Source organism: Micropterus dolomieu, linkage group LG22 (genome assembly GCF_021292245.1).
Source record: "Micropterus dolomieu isolate WLL.071019.BEF.003 ecotype Adirondacks linkage group LG22, ASM2129224v1, whole genome shotgun sequence".
Lineage (NCBI taxonomy): Eukaryota > Metazoa > Chordata > Actinopteri > Centrarchiformes > Centrarchidae > Micropterus > Micropterus dolomieu.
This window is the reverse complement of record NC_060171.1, coordinates 31,995,041-32,011,760: the sequence shown is the minus strand read 5'-3', so window position 1 is coordinate 32,011,760 and position 16,720 is coordinate 31,995,041. Positions and strand designations below refer to the sequence as shown.

At 40.4% G+C, this 16,720-nt stretch overlaps 1 protein-coding gene across 1 annotated transcript in view; it reads left to right on the top strand.

Annotated features, from left to right (window-relative positions):
• LOC123962248 (dynein axonemal heavy chain 6-like) overlaps positions 1-15,636 on the top strand; it is a 36,468-nt gene extending 20,832 nt beyond the window's left edge. The window contains exons 30-51 of the mRNA XM_046038277.1: positions 284-512; positions 981-1,145; positions 1,469-1,579; positions 1,712-1,837; positions 1,952-2,107; positions 2,377-2,538; positions 5,477-5,614; positions 5,938-6,105; positions 6,201-6,349; positions 7,307-7,414; positions 7,623-7,749; positions 8,207-8,419; positions 8,501-8,722; positions 8,924-9,043; positions 10,031-10,213; positions 10,517-10,660; positions 10,890-11,111; positions 11,219-11,366; positions 11,653-11,810; positions 14,411-14,542; positions 14,876-15,047; positions 15,560-15,636. Coding sequence (XP_045894233.1) covers positions 284-512; positions 981-1,145; positions 1,469-1,579; positions 1,712-1,837; positions 1,952-2,107; positions 2,377-2,538; positions 5,477-5,614; positions 5,938-6,105; positions 6,201-6,349; positions 7,307-7,414; positions 7,623-7,749; positions 8,207-8,419; positions 8,501-8,722; positions 8,924-9,043; positions 10,031-10,213; positions 10,517-10,660; positions 10,890-11,111; positions 11,219-11,366; positions 11,653-11,810; positions 14,411-14,542; positions 14,876-15,047; positions 15,560-15,636 — 3,430 coding nt within the window. The remainder of the gene's footprint in view (positions 1-283; positions 513-980; positions 1,146-1,468; positions 1,580-1,711; positions 1,838-1,951; positions 2,108-2,376; positions 2,539-5,476; positions 5,615-5,937; positions 6,106-6,200; positions 6,350-7,306; positions 7,415-7,622; positions 7,750-8,206; positions 8,420-8,500; positions 8,723-8,923; positions 9,044-10,030; positions 10,214-10,516; positions 10,661-10,889; positions 11,112-11,218; positions 11,367-11,652; positions 11,811-14,410; positions 14,543-14,875; positions 15,048-15,559) is intronic.
• The last annotated feature ends 1,084 nt before the right edge of the window (positions 15,637-16,720 follow it).

Genomic DNA, 16,720 nt, shown 5'->3' with positions numbered 1-16,720 from the left:
CACTTTTTTACTGCTTATTTGTGAGGGGTTATAACCTCACATAAAAATAAACCTCCCACCTGCTTTCTCTGTCCCTTGGAACAGCCACTACTCTGCTTCTTTTGTGAAGGAATCTGGTCGGATTTTCTGATTCTGAACCATGCACAGAGCAACAACACTGCAGCTAACACAGAGTCTGCTAAAACAAAAAAAACAACTAAAATACATTCCCTGTGAGCAATGTGTCATAAACATTATAATATGTAATAACTACTCTGCTTTATCCTTTACCCGTCCCTCGCAGGTTCTACTTCTTATCTAATGATGAGTTGCTGAAGATCTTGGCCCAGACAAAAAAAACCCAGGCGGTGCAGCCGCATCTTAGGAAGTGTTTTGATGCCATTGCGCGGCTAGATTTTGCTTTGCTGCCCAAAGAGTCTTCTGGTGCCACAGAAACTGCGCTAGACGATGAAGAACAGGAGATGGTCTATAGCAAAGACATCCTTAACATGGTTTCTCCTGAGGGAGAGAAGGTCAGGTTTGAGTAACCTTAACACCTTTGCCCAGATGCTGTCCGGGTTTATATTCTACCTGTTTTTCTTGATTCATTCCTTGCTGAGAATGAGAGAGAGTGAGTGAGAAGAAAAAATACACGTATGCTACCTTAGTGAAGGTAACTACTCAACTTTATAAACTAGAACAATAGTTAAGCATGTCAGCCATCTTCAATGACACGACTCTTCTCTTACTTAGCAAGTGCTAAAGCAGGTTCTCAGATTATGCATGCTGTAATTAAAGCAAATGTTGGACATGTCTCACTTGTAAAATATACCAAAGTAATCACTGAGCTATAATTGTTTGACATTTCAAATTCTGCTATAAGGATAGTGAATAATTTTTGGGTGCAGTGACAATTTTGCTGGCCAGACCTGACACAGAGGATTCTCATTTAATCAAGTGCTTGACTGTTACTGATCCTGTCCTTCTGTGGGTAAGTGTAGGTGGGTTTGACTAAAGGTCTGAAGGCACAAGGCAATGTGGAAGCTTGGCTTTGCAAGGTGGAGGAGGCTATGTTCACCTCACTGCGACGCCTCAGCAAGGCTGCCATTGCAGACTACCAGGTGAAGACTAGAGAGGAATGGGTGGTAGCTGGACATCCCTCGCAGGTACACATACACACACACACACACATTTAAGTAAAGTTAGGGACCATCGCTCTTCAGATTTTTTGACTTGTCTACTGTTGTTTGTGTATTATTACACACTTTAGCTTTTGCGTGGGAAAATATGTTAACTACGTTACCAGTTACAAATATATTATTTTCCTAACCATGAGTTGCACTATTGAGCTTCACTTTGAGGAGCTAACCAAGACTTTAATAATTATTCCTATTGTCTAAAGCTTTGATCGATTTTGCAATTTATCACTTCAGCTGAAGCTGCTGAAGTCTGTTCTGTTTTTACGGTGACTTAACTTTGCGTCCACCAGGTGGTGCTGACCATCTCACAGATGATGTGGTGCAGCGACATGGATGCCTGTCTGGAGGGAGACCACGACCACTTTGCTGCCCTGCAGAAATTTGAACTCGCTAACTTTGACGTAAACACTAACTACTCCCACAATTGTCTGGTTAAAAATAAAAACCAATCAAATCCACACTTGTGTTTGCTCAAGTCATTTTACTTTTTGAGTTTTTACCCAGTAACGTTTATGTGTTTGTGTGTATTCCAGAGGCTGAATGCCCTTGCAGCACTGGTACGAGGACAGCTGCCTACTTTACAACGTAATATCATCACTGCCCTCATCACCATAGACGTCCATGCCAGAGACATTGTCACAGATCTAGTCCGCCAGAAGGTAAAATAGTGCCAACACACAAACACCATTAAGCAGCTTACATCTATGTCTGTTGTGTGTGTGTATGTGTGTAACAGTTCACCACCTCAAAGTAACAGCAGCCCTCTTTTCCAGGTGGATACCAGCTCTAACTTTGAATGGCAGAGACAGCTACGCTACTACTGGGACTTGGACCTGGACAACTGTGTAGCCAAAATGGCTCTGTCGACTTACATTTATGGCTATGAATACCTGGGAGCCTGTCCGAGACTGGTTATCACACCACTCACGGTAACACATATTGATACTCATTGAGACACACCTGTATGATCAATACATGCCTTTTTCTGTCCCAACTGTAACACATACACCTTTTTATGCGTTATGTTCAGTTTAACGGCAGTGCAAGACACAAGACATTATGTGTAGCCTATAGAATGTGTGTCCTGTAGTAAACACATCATAATGTGTGTTTATCTGTTATCTTGTTATTTTTCTATGTTCAAACAATCACAGCTGTTCAAACTGTCCTGTATCTCTCACTTTGCCCTGATATGCAGGACCGTTGCTATTTGTGTCTGATGGGGGCTCTCCAGTTAGACCTGGGAGGAGCTCCAGCTGGGCCAGCAGGGACAGGCAAAACAGAGACCACCAAGGACTTGGCTAAGGCCCTGGCCATACAATGTGTGGTCTTCAACTGCTCTGATGGACTTGACTACAAGGTCAGCCATGACAAACTTATTCATGTTATTTTCATTTTCATTTCTATACCCCACATCTGAACTTTTGTGTGCTCCTTATTACACGTTTGTTTGATTTTCCACTAAATTCTGATTCATTTCTTCACTTGCATGTGATTCAGCACTTTCATTCTTTCTTTGTTCTCAATAACTTTCACTGCAGATGTTTGCTCTGTTTGAGGATCTCTGGAAGGCTCTGACTGTACCTACTAAGCCATGCCATTAGGTGGCACTATTGAAAAAGCAGTCAAGCCTTCTGCACAAGTGTAGTTGTGTGCTACCCAAGGGGGTAAGCCAGAGAAAAGCCTGCATGGAGGGATCCATGTGGGCCCAAAAATGAGGTCAAAACCCTGTGACACACTGTCGCACAAGAGAAATGTAACCGTATTGCTTAGATTATAAACTCTCTGCAATCAAAAAAAAAACTATCAGAGCCATCAGAGACGCTGTGTTGGTGTTTGTCAGGTGACCCTTGTATGTGGGCTGATTTAACAGTGACGATCCGAGTCAGACAAACACACTGAGCCATGAAACTTTTTGTTTACTATACAGCTCCCAGAATTACGGTGTTTTTGCTGTGTTTCTACATCATTAAACCACAGTTATGCTGCGTGATCATGCGCAGTAGACGCAGAAAAACCTGATTTTAAAAGATTATGTTGTAGACAGTGATATATTTTTAACTCTAACTCACAGGTGTGGTCTATCAATATCAGGTGGTATTTTGTACAAATGTAGAACGACTTCCAGATAATTTCACTTTAAACATAAGCGGCACATTGTTACTTTCGACCCCATCAGTTGCGTTGAAAGTAACACACAGGAGGGAAAGTAACACAACTAGATTTTTTGTGTTTCCCTTGTTCTTATTAAATATATGTGACCATGACCTTGTAAATATGTAACTGCAAATATATTTTGTCCTTTATCTTTGCAAAAAATGTATAAATTACATTTTCATTTTATTTATTATCTATTTACAGTTTGTTCAAATGTTTCAAAAGAAACCCAACCGTATTCATGTGTACATGTATAATGTTTTTTATTAAGTCAATCCATTTTATAAAACTTTTCTTCAACAATATGAACAAATATGAAAATGAATATTCATACTATAAATATAAATTCTCAAAATAATGCAAAAATAGTCATGTTTCTATCCAGCTGTTTTTATACGTAATTCCAAAATGTGCATGAAAACATCTAGCTATATCAGACCTCTGTCTGTCTTTCTGACCTTCACTCTTGGCATAATCTGTTGGTATAATATAACATAAACATGTTTCAATACATGCTGCAACACAGAGAAAGTCACCACATTAGCAGCGGGACAAAAGAAACACGTGTGGTCACTGTAGCGGCAGGAACTACTGACATATCAACATGATTTATTTTTACATTGAAAAACTCTGACAGGGCAAAATTCAGGGTGTGTTAAAGCACTAAATAACCTGTAGATTGATCATTACTGTGACACATGAAACGAGAGACATAACTTGTAATTTCGAAAAACAGCACCGCTTCAGAAATTTACTTGTCGTGCTCGAAAACAGTTTTCCGAACACGGCCGCAGGAAACGATGATGAAATCATGCGATATTTGTCAGCTCCATCAAGGGTTGCGTGCCGAAGTTGCTGTCACAGCTTGGACTGCAAATGCAGTCAGGGCTCTGAGAAAATCGCCTTGTTACTTTCGTCCCGTGTTACTTTCACCCCGGTTTACTCCTAGTATTTTATTGGTCCAAAATTGGCTTCACTGCTCTCCATTCAAATCAGCGGGGAGGCTTTGGTGCTACCAAAACATTTCCTCAAACCAGATTTGATCCTTTCCTCTCTGCTCTAAGCAATCTTTCTGTAGCTTCTGCCTGCTCCATCACAAGCAAAATACTGTAAGTCATTTAGATAATACCTATCATGCTGTATTTGGCTGATGATTACCTAAAAAGGTATTATTTGTGCATGCATTTATTGCTTTAACAATCTAATAAAAGGTGCATTCTCTTATCCTAATGTAAACAAAAGGGATGCCTTATCAAAATTCCAAACACAGGATTGGAACTACACTGCTACCACTGCCACAGGGACACGGACAAGTTATTCCTTGTTTCTGTTCGTTTACAGTTTGTTTACATCAGTCAGTTTTCATTAATTATGATTAGTTGACAAAAAACACAAAACCCCCAAAAATTCAGATTGGGCCTTTAACCTACCTGAGGCACACTCTACTTACTTAAAATTAAACACCTGTGCAGTGAGATTGGAGTCAGTTCTCTCTATGTACGCTGGAGTTAGTTGTTGGTAGCAGACACCTGTGTTATAAGAGTTGGACAGGGCTTTGATTTACAGGCTAGAATCACTGAAATCTATGGTTTTATGTGTTAATGCTGTTTTTCAGCTCTGCTCCACTGTGTCTCAGCAACATTTAACTGGGACTGTCCATGAGAGATTAATAACTTTGAACAGTGATTTTTGTGTCACTCATTGAAAGGTGCAAGTAACACACTCTAACTCTCTAAACATATCCAGCACAATGTGACCACTTGGCTGCCTTTTTGCTCTAAAAGCTTGACATTTAAAGTCAAAAACATCATCTCTTATTACTTTTCTGTATTGGAATTATAATTGGAATTACAGGAATTTAGTGATTTTACAATATGTTTACTTTTAATTTTCCATGGACAAGGTTGATCCTGAGATGATTTCAAAGGGATAATGTGCAGCAATGTAATTATTAAAATATGACTGATTCTCAAATTTTTGTACTTGGCTTAGTTATTGGTGATGAAAAAAACAGTGCTGATATGGGCAAACGTCTTCAACTATACAGCTAAGGCAGAGTGAGGAGTTTGCCACAGACAAGTTCAGCCAATATTATAAATATCATATAAAGTGTAAACTTTAATTACGTTTCTCTCTTCCAGATGATGGGGCGCTTCTTTTGCGGGCTTGCTCAGTCGGGCGCTTGGTGTTGTTTTGACGAATTTAACCGAATAGACATTGAAGTGTTGTCTGTCATCGCTCAGCAGCTCATAACCATACGAAATGCCAAAGCTGCTAAGGTACAAGCACCCATGCACACACACAACTTTTGAATTGTTCACAGGGAACTTTGCACACTATGTATGGAGAAGAATTAAGGACATTGCTAGTCTAAATACTATCCTAAAACTCTAAGCAATAAGCCTTACACAGGTCCATAGATCACTCCTGCACACAGACTTGTCTTACTTGTGTAGATTTAAAGATATCAATTCAATTCAAATCAGCTTTATTGGCATAAATGTATAACAAAAATATTGCCAAAGCTACAAATAAATAAATAAATAAATAATATCACACTCTACACATAAACGAGTGTGTCACTCAATTCTGTCTTATGCAGGTGTCTAGGTTTCTATTTGAGGGCCAGGAGATTAAGCTGGTGGTGACGTGTGCTGCATTCATCACCATGAACCCAGGCTATGCTGGAAGAACAGAGCTACCTGACAACCTTAAAGCTCTCTTTAGACCCATTGCCATGATGGTGCCGAACTACGCACTAATTGCTGAGGTGACAGGCTCTCTGCATGTGTGCTGTTGTATGCTGCTTACTTATTTTGTCTACATAACAGTTTGTAATTCTCTTATTTCTCTCCCTCCCTCCAGGTGATTTTGTACTCAGAAGGATTTGAGTCCAGTAAGACCTTAGCGAGGAAAATGACCCAGATGTACAAGCTGTGCTCTGAGCAGCTGTCCCAGCAGGACCACTACGACTTTGGCATGAGAGCCGTCAAGTCTGTCCTGGTCATGGCTGGGTCAGAGCATCACACTCATACATACACTGACACACGCGTGCATTCATGACACTCAAACAGACACACATGCATAAGTATTCAGTGTATCACCGTCAGCACACGGTTGACATTTTTTAGTCCATTGCAGAGACAGTCATCATCAGTGAGTTAGATAGTCATGCTTTGTGTTTAACTCTCATATATTCAGCAGATATTTTATCAGAAACACAAACAATCAAATATTGTACCAGTGATTCCTCAGATTAGAGGGTAAGAGCCTCTGAGCCAGTTTTGCATGTTGTGACTGCAGTTGACTGCTCCTAAGCACTAGTTTTACTGTAATTACACAGTTGTTCCTGGTCTGCGTGGGTGCAGAAATAAGGATGAATGGATGTTCCTGACCATATGTATGAAAGATTGTTGGTTATTAGCTGAAGCTCAGGGAACTGTTGTTCCACACTGAGATACACATTCATTATCACCCACTCTAATGTCTCTGATGTGTTTTATAACTGAGTGGAGGCAGCTTGTTGGGAAGATCCGGTTGTTCAAAATTAAATTATCAGCTCATGTCTGCTGCTTATTATCTTTATTACATCCGCATTTGTAATGACTCTATTCTAATAGAATTATTCTAATTAATTTGCTCATTATAACATAAATTTTCTCATAATCATATTTATTTCAATGAATGCACCAACTTCTTTGGATGAGATGCCATTTGACAGATTTGATTTAATATTTTAATGCAGTCTTTATGAAACTCAACACGAGGTTTGTTCTGCAGTATGACCAAGATGAAGTGAGGAAATAAGCAAACAAAGAAAGACTAAACCAACAAGTTAACAGACTAATAACCTAAAGAAGATAAATCCAGGATAACCAAAAAAGCACACAACTTGCTAGTCATATTGTGACTATTTGACATATACCCCACTTTAAACAAAAGCAGATTATTAACGTTTGTTGTGTTCTTAGGTCTTTAAAGAGAGATAACCCCCACCTCAGTGAGGATGTGGTTCTTATCAGAGCCCTGAGAGATTCCAACCTCCCAAAGTTCCTCGTTGATGATGCTGTGCTGTTTGGGTAAGCCTATCAGAAATTTTGGTATGGAATTACAGCTTATTTCTGGAGCTCTTAATGCACACATACTAAAAAAAAAACAGGACATTAGAATACTACACCAGACTGCTGAAACAAATAAAATGAGTTTCAGTGAGAAAAGGGTTGCTGTTTTTATGCTGTTACATGTGAAAACTGTTCTTGAGTATTTATTCTGCCATCCTGCCTCCAGTGGTATCCTGTCAGACCTCTTCCCTGGTGTGTGTATCCCCAAACATGACTACGGTGTGCTACAATCCACAATCCTGGAGTCTCTGGTTAAGCGAAACCTGCAGCCTCTGGCTAGCATGACCAAGAAGGTACAATGGGGAAAAGTGGTGTTTCTTTGTGTTTTTGAATTTACCGAATGGTTTCCTTATGAATGTGCACTTATCCCCCAAATCTTTTAAACAGGTCGCAAATATATTTTAGTTAATAGAGTAAATTGGTGGGGGACTACTTTTCAGCTGTGGATTAATAGAAAATGTATGCTAGTGACTATTTATGGCACCAGGACAGTGTATGTGAGATTAATTCAAAATAAATGATGGCGCTTATGTAATCATAATGAAAACATCACACGTCACCAGCAGGTAGAGCAGGTCATCCACTAATCACAGGATTGGGGTGACCAGTATTTAGAGAGAGTGATCATTTGTGTTTGTTTCACTTTGATGTCGCAGTAAACTTGTATAGATTTAGTTTGTTTTGTTAAACAGGTCCATCCTCAAAACACGGCCTCTTTCTTCTCCTTTCAACTTCTTTTTATACGACCAGGTGATCCAGCTATATGAGACCATGTTAGTGCGTCACGGTGTCATGTTGGTGGGGCCTACAGGTGGAGGCAAGACCACTGTCTACACCATCCTGGCGGACGCACTGGAGACCCTCCATCACACTGAGCACAAGGCTAACAGCCCCTTCTATCAACCTGTCAAGACCTATGTTCTCAACCCAAAATCTGTCACAATGGGAGAGCTCTACGGAGAGGTACTGTAGACAAGAGAATATATAATACGGCTTCTTTGCTTCTCGCTCTACATCCGCTGATTATTTACCTCCACTCCTCAGGTTAACACATTAACACTGGAGTGGCGTGACGGGCTGATGGCGCTGAGTGTCCGTGATGCAGTTAACGACACCAGTGACCACCACAAGTGGGTGATCTGCGACGGGCCAGTTGACGCCCTGTGGATTGAGAACATGAACACGGTGCTGGATGACAACAAGATGCTCTGTTTGGCTAACAGCGAGCGAATCAAACTTACTCCATCCATTCATATGGTGTTTGAGGTTTGAGCTGCACATAGTGAAAGTAGAGTTTAGTGTTTTGTCTAATCAATAAGCAGTTTAATAAGCAGCACAATACAGGTCCAAGGCTAAAGCACTCAAGCATAAATGAGACCTTGATGCTCTGCTTAACATACTTACATTGTTCTACAGTATGTTGTGCTCCTAGATCACCAGATCTCCTTCATTAACTGTGTTTTTCAGGTACAGGACTTGGCTGTAGCATCTCCAGCCACAGTCAGCCGCTGCGGGATGGTATTTATTGACCCTGAGGAGCTCAAGTGGATGCCTTATGTCCAGACATGGATCAGTGGTCTGACCAAGGTTGTACATACTGTCTCTCTGTCATTCCCAAATTTAAAGTATTTGTGCATTCGGCTTTGTATATAACAGCTTCTAAAGCAGTATTAAATGTTTGTATAAGTATTTTTTATCTGGCATTTACTGGTCAGTATTATGTCCTGTAAATACAGTATATATACAGTACATTAATTGTATCAGGTTTTCTCTCCAGTCATAGTTTTTGACTTGATGACAGTTCAAGCTGTGAGCATCATTCAGTGAACTTCCCCATCCTTTATCTCCCACTTTTGAGTATTTCAACCTCTACATTAAGCTACTTTTTTTCTTAACAGGCAACATTTTTGGGGGACGGGACCATATTTTCATTTAGTAAGTTCCACTTATTCTGTTTTAACTGAGGGAGTCTGGGCAATGCTCTCCGTTTCCCGAAGAGACACATAAAGCATTGCATATACGTACTTATACTGATCCACTGTCTCTCTAACACTCTTTTTCAAGCTAGTAGCTTGTGTACTAGTTCAAGGAGTAATTGGAAATCCTGTGAAATAAGCTTATGCCCTTCTTTGCTGAGAGTTAGGTAAGATGATACCACTCTTATGCCTGCCTGGTAAATATGAAGCTAGTTAGCTTAGCTTACCATGAAGAATGGGAAAGGAAAACAGCTAGCCTTGCTCTCGCCGAAGATAAGCAAGGTAAGTGAGCTTTAGAGATGCTCGAAGGTGGATTTTTTCCTCTGCACTCAGCCAGGCCAGCCCCCTTGCTTCCAGCCTTTTATGCTAAGCTAAGCTAACAGTGGCTGCAACTTTATATTAAGTGGAACAAATATGTGAGTGGTATTGATCTTCTCATCTAATTCTTGGGGAAAAAATTAACAATAGTTTTACCTAAAATGTCGAACTATATGTCTTAACTGTGATGAACTAACTAGGTTGCTTCAAAGATTATCCCGTTCCCAAATTCATCTTTCTGTGACCCTCTTTCTTCCTTCACTCCGTGCTGTCTCTCTAGCTCCCAGACCCAGTGCGAACATACCTGCTGGAGCTGTTTGAGCAGTATGTGGAGAACGGTCTTCAGTTCGTCTGGAAGCATTGTATCCAGGCTATTCGCCAGGTGGACATTAGTAAAGTCACCACTCTTTGCTCCCTGCTAGAGGCACTACTGCTGGGTGAAGGAGGGCCAGACCTTAAAATGGTAAATTAAACACAAGGTCCCTGAGGTCTATTTGAGTTCTGTCTATGGTGCTACAAAGGGAGCGGTCTGTTAGGACATTTTTGCGTAATAATTCAGCATTGTGATCAGAAATATTGAGTGTTATAGTGGGCAAGGTAAAATGACAAAAGGCAAAGGGACCTCTGCTAAACCACACGACACCAGTACCATATAAATGATTGGACCCCACTTATACATACATTGACAAAAGCATAATATAGGCAAATGTAGGCCCTTATTAACTGAGCTTCTTCCTCTGTTTGTTTTTGTGTGTGTTGGTGTCAGGATTCCACGGATCTCAACAGCGTATTATGTCAGACCTTTATATTTTGCTATCTGTGGGCAGTAGGCGGCAACCTGACCACTTCATACTGGGATGCTTTTGATACTTTTGTCAGAGAGCAGTTTGAAGACAACAGCAATGCTATGGTATATACATTCTGTATGCACATCCCCACACAAACAAGCAGAGATAGATGGACAAGATGGATAACATAACAGAAACTACCACCACTAACAGAGTAAAATGAGTTTCTTTAATGTCTGATGTCTAATGTTTTATAGCTAATGGCATACAGTTTAATTTTTTTAAATTAATTTCTTTATATTGGTCCAGTCCAAATATGTCCATTAACATGTATTCATTTGTGCTGTTTAGCTCCCGAAGTATGGTACCCTGTGGAATGTCTACATGAACTTTAACTTCAAGCTCCTGGCACAATGGGAGTTGATAATCCCTTCATTTAAATACAATCGGGAGCAGCCCTTTTTTGAGATGCTGGTCCCTACCACAGACACTGTCCGCTATGGCTACCTGATGGAGAAACTGCTATCTGTGCGACGTTCTGTACTCTTCACTGGTGACACTGGAGTGGGCAAGGTAAGGATTCATGGATACAGTAGAAAAAGCTTTTGAAACAAATGGAACTTTGGGTGTTAGTAATTTGTGTCAGCACTGAAGTATTTTTATTTGTCTGTCCTGTACAGTCAGTGGTGGCACGGGGCCTTCTTAACAGTATCCAGGAAAGTGCAGGATACCTTCCGGTCTACATCAACTTCTCGGCTCAGACCTCCTCCGCCCGCACGCAGGAGATCATTGAGTCCAAACTAGAGAAAAAGAGGAAGAACATTCTGGGTATTGGCTCACAGTTGCATTGCCACAAAATCATATTGTCATACAGTCATATTGCAACATAAGGGTAATTTTTAAAAAAATGGTTGGCAGTAATGTGTAGTAGGCTAAAACATGCAAAACCACTGCTATGGTCCTTGATGAGACCGTTCATCAAGCCATCTGTTCATACAGTTAACCTTCACTATTCTGCTTTTACAGTCCACCTACATATTGCCACCTTGTCCATCTGTCACTGTGTACCCATTTCTCCCTCTCTCTTCATCCTTTACCTTTTCTCTCCCTGTAGGTGCTCCTGGTAACAAGAAGTTAGTGGTCTTTGTGGATGACCTGAATATGCCTAAGCTGGACAGTTATGGCTCTCAGCCCCCTATAGAACTCCTGCGTCAGTTCCAGGACTTTTCTGGCTTCTATGACAGAAACAAGTTCTTCTGGAAGGAGATCCAGGTATAAATGTATACATGTAAGATGAGCTACATCCTATTGGTGCATTCGACAAAAGTGATTATATATGTACATACAAAAGTTAGTTTCCAGCCCTAAATGTCCTCTCGTATGGGCTGATCAGTAGAATCTGAATTTGAATAGAATAGTTTGAATTTGTATTGTTTAACTTGAATAGTTGTATTAAAAAACTGAATCTGAATAGAATAATTTGAAATTTTATTTAGTAGTTTGAAACTGAATTCCAATAAACTTGAAACTGAATGTAATATTATGAAACCGAATTCAGTTGCAACTGAAACTGTATTTAAGCCTCACTAAAAATTCAACTCTTTATGTACTTTCACTTTCAGTTCTCTCTATTCAAATTCACTTCTCTCACATCAATTTTAATTCACAAGTTTCAGTTTCAAGGTCAAAGACAGTTCAAGGTTCTTCAGGAAGAGAAATCGAATGCAGATCAATATATGAACATTTTGAGCATTAAACAGTTAATTTCCTGCATTCTGGTGAATTCTTCAGCACCAATTTATGGCGGAGATGTTTTTATTTATGTAAAAGGAAACACAAAATTCACGTGGCAGGCAACAATTCAAAATATAACAATATAATGCAGTCCAGCTCTCAGGCCTTCTGAAATTCTTTCAGATATGTTTCTCCTGCTGAGTCAGCACACATGCAGACATGATTTAGTCTTCCCTCCTCTTTTGAGTCTTTGTTTAGGGAAGTAACCTCTTTAAATGTGATTGTGGCACCTTTTTACCTCAATGATAAATTAGTTCATTTTAATTCAATTATAAAGTCCTTGACTTTAATAGCTCCTGTGTTTCAGCATGTGTTAAACTTCAGCACCTCCGATAAAGTGCAGCTCACAGTTTCAAACAGAGCCTGCGCCTCTGTTTTTAGATGTTTATATTGCAAAACTCTACCGGTGATCATAAAGGGATGGACATGGTCAGCAACAATACACAGGTAGGTTGTCGTGTTGCTCAATTGGTACTGAGGGGCCCAAAAGTATGCCAAGAAAATATCCACAACAAGGCATTTTTGTCCACACAACTGCTGCTCACTGGATATTTCTTTATCTTTATCGGACCATTCTCTGTAAACCCTAGAGATGGTTGTGCGTGAAAATCCCAGTAGATCAGCAGTTTCTGAAATACTCAGACCAGCCCGTCTGGCACCAACAACCAAGCCACGTTCAAAGTCGCTTAAATCCCCTTTCATCCCCATTCTGATGCTCGGTTTGAACTTCAGCAAGTTGTCTTGACCACGGCTAAGTGCCTAAATGCATTGAGTTGCTGCCATGTAATTGGCTGATTAGATATCGGTGTCAACAAGCAATTGAACAGGTGTACCTAATAAAATGGCTGGTGAGGGTGTATAAATGTAAGTACATTCATGCAGAGTTATCTGTTTTTATTGGAGAAGAAAGAGTTATATTCAGGGAGGAAGTGTGTACGTGATTCTCATCTGGAAACAAAAATTAACTGTTGTAATCTCCCTGTGTGGTACTTTTTTAGATTAAAGTTTAAGTTAGGATATACTATATATCAAGTTCAGAATAAAAAGTCCATGGCTTAACATTTGTGTTTCTACCTATTAAAGCCACAGTCCGTGCAGCACGAGGCAGTTAGAGACAGAGGGAATGCATTTTGCAGTCTGACCATTTCTGTATCTCCCTGTGGTGTGGTATTCCACTACCACCAGCTCAAATGGAGAATCTTACTTTCACTGCCAACATGTGTCTCAATTTTTTCCCTCAGGAGAGAAAAAATATGCATATTGACCTAGTGGATTTTTGGAATCTTAAGAAAAGCTAATACAGTTATTTAACTATCTACAGCGTTTCAGATGCTGAAATGTCCGACTTAAAAGCAGTAGACATATTCTTGTAGTTTACAGATCAGATTGAAGCGAGACAGACAAGCTAATCTGAAACTTAACTTTTTTCTGTACTGTATTTGCATACATGCAGTTTGCTAGAATTTGCATTGATAAGTTGTCGTCATGTAAAGAATTATTTCCAGCTAGATGCTTATCTTGTGCTGAAACAATTAGTCAACCAACTGATTAGTAGATTGAAAGTTCTGATGGTCTTATAATGACTTAGATAATTTTTTAAGCATTCTCTGGTTCCAACTTCTCAAATGTGAGGATGTGCTGATTTTCTATATTTTATATGATCGTGAATCTTTGTCTGTTGGACAAAGCAAGTGACATCAAGATGTCACCTTGGGTTCTGGTTCACTTTATACACTAACTGAAATGATTAATAGAGAAGATAACAGGTGAAAATAATTGTTACTTGCAGCCCTAATATTTTCCCACACCTTCAACATGTGTGTTTGGTCATGCACCCAATGTCAGCTGGGATTGACTCCAGCCCCCCCGCGACCCTGTACGCAGGATAAGCGGTTGACGATGAATGGATGGATGGTGTTTGGTCCTGCAGGATTTTAATCCCATTTCAGTTTTGTAACTGGAGACACTTGATGAAGTTTCTAATGGGAGTTGTTTAGCTTTTCTTGCTATTCCTCTCTTTTGAATTTTGGCAAACCGTCTTTCATTTCTACTCTTCCTACATTCTGCCTGTCCCCCAGGAAATGACCATTGCTGGAGCGTGTGCTCCTCCAGGAGGAGGGCGCAATCCAGTGACCCCCCGGTTCACCCGCCACTTCAGCATGCTGTGTCTTCCCACACCTTCGGAACACAGCCTCAAGCGGATCTTCAAAGTGAGGAGACGCACACTCTCAAACACATGTGTCAAAACAAAGAATTGTGGTACCTTACCACATACCTGGATCGATAAGAAGCCACACACCTATTAACAGACAGGTGCTTTTCCTTAGACGTTACGTATTGCTGAAAAACTTTACTCATCATAAATCACTTTTGAATCACAGTTAAGAAACGTTATTATGTGGCAAAGGCGTAATGTTCATGTACTTCTCTAGGATATCCAGCTCTTACTCTTTCTCATTTCTCCATTTCACCCCACTCCCCACTATTCATATTCTTTAATCACACTTTATTTCTTCTTTCATGCTTGTTATTATCTCTTTCAGGCCATCCTGAACGGTTTCCTTAGTGAGTTTTCCCAGGCGGTGAAGGACTGTGCCGGTCAGATTGTGGATGCTGCTGTTGAGATTTATGACCGTTTGAGTGTGGATCTGCTGCCCACTCCAGCTAAGTCCCACTATGTCTTCAATCTCCGGGACCTCTCCAAGTGTGTGCAAGGTGAGCCATGAGCACACATTAGGATCAGCCCGTTGGACACCCAGGACAGAACCCTAACTACTAACAGCCCCAAACTCAGTTAAGGAGCTGGGCTTGCATGCGGTTTCTTTCTAAATACTGCTCACTAGGTGAATTGTAGCACCACATGGGCGTGCCACTTATGTGTACTATCTCGTACTCGGATATGTTTCTGCTTGCAGCCCTTAAAATGCATTTTGAATTGACACTTAGGACTTGACATGAGCAGTGGGTTGGTTTTTGCGTGGCATTTGCATTTCCAGGAACAGGCGATTGGTTCACCAAAGATGCATTTTAATGTGAAGCATATACACCCTCTATTTTCCTAGACTGCACAAACTAAACTGTAGCTGTGCTGAAAGAGACTGACAGACACAAAGAGTCAAAATCATTGTACTTCCATAGCTGGGGTCACATTACCAACACTTATAAGCTCTGTCTCATCCTCATGCTCCCAAATCGTCTGCACCATCTGCCTTCTTTTCTCTCTCCAGTCCTCTCTTCCTTTACCCAGAAGACATCCATATTGCACAAAGATGAGATCAAGTGGCTTCTACGACCACGTGCTTAACATAGCTAGAGTGCATTGTTTACCACAGAGTGTCAGCTTGGCCAGTGGCGTAGCCGGGTCATTGTTAGTGGAGTTTTCTATTTCTAGTAGCTTATTTCTTATTTGAATATTTTAATTTTACCTAATTTTGTTGTTATTTTACTGTTTACTCACTAACTGAATCGTCTCCCTTTCCCTTCAGTTCCCTTTTCCCCACACTCACACACCTCTGCTGCTTGTCCCGCCTCCATCTGTCTCTCTCTCGATGTTTGTGGCCCAGCCCAAGTGAAGTCTATGTGTGGGCAACACTGGAGTGCATTACTCAAACACAGCTCCCTTTAGCAATAGAAACTGTTGTTGAGGGTAATAAACCACCCACTCTTCCCATTTTCTTATTATGCTGGCATCACATGGTTTTTCTGTACACATAACAGCCAGCAATTTAACACGTAAGCTTTCTTTCAAAAGTGCAAGATAGCACCTGTTGTTCATTTACTACTTTTGCCTTAATGAATATACAGTTAGCATATTATGCAAATACATTTATTTTCTACACACAATGTGATCTAACAAGCCTACCAGCAATTTCATGTGAGTGCAACAGCATCTGTATTTAATATGTTTGAAAGGAAGGTGCAAACCACCAAGTGTTGCACAGAGATGGCTGCTGTTATCGTTGTGAGAAGGAGACACAGCCGTAATGAAAGAACACGTAGAGAAATTAACAACATTAGATAATATTATTCTATATCCAATATATAGAAATAAAATTATTTAATTTTATTTATTCGATGAACTATACAAATTGAATTATTTCTTTGTATTTTCCTTGAAGCTTTGGCAATACTGTTGTATTAACATTCATGCCAATAAAGCAAATTTCATTTCGACCTGACTTCTTTTCTCCATGAGATGGAAGAATTTAGAAAGTTGTGTGGCGCTGCGGAGAGCCCCCAGCTGCAGTAGTGCATGGATCACACGTAAAATTCATCCAGCCAGAGGGAACAATCACCAGCTGTTCTCAGCGCGCCGGTCGTAATAGCGACACAACCCACTGTAGGTATCGGAGAGGGAATGGGGCGTTGGGGAGTACGGGGCCAGATCC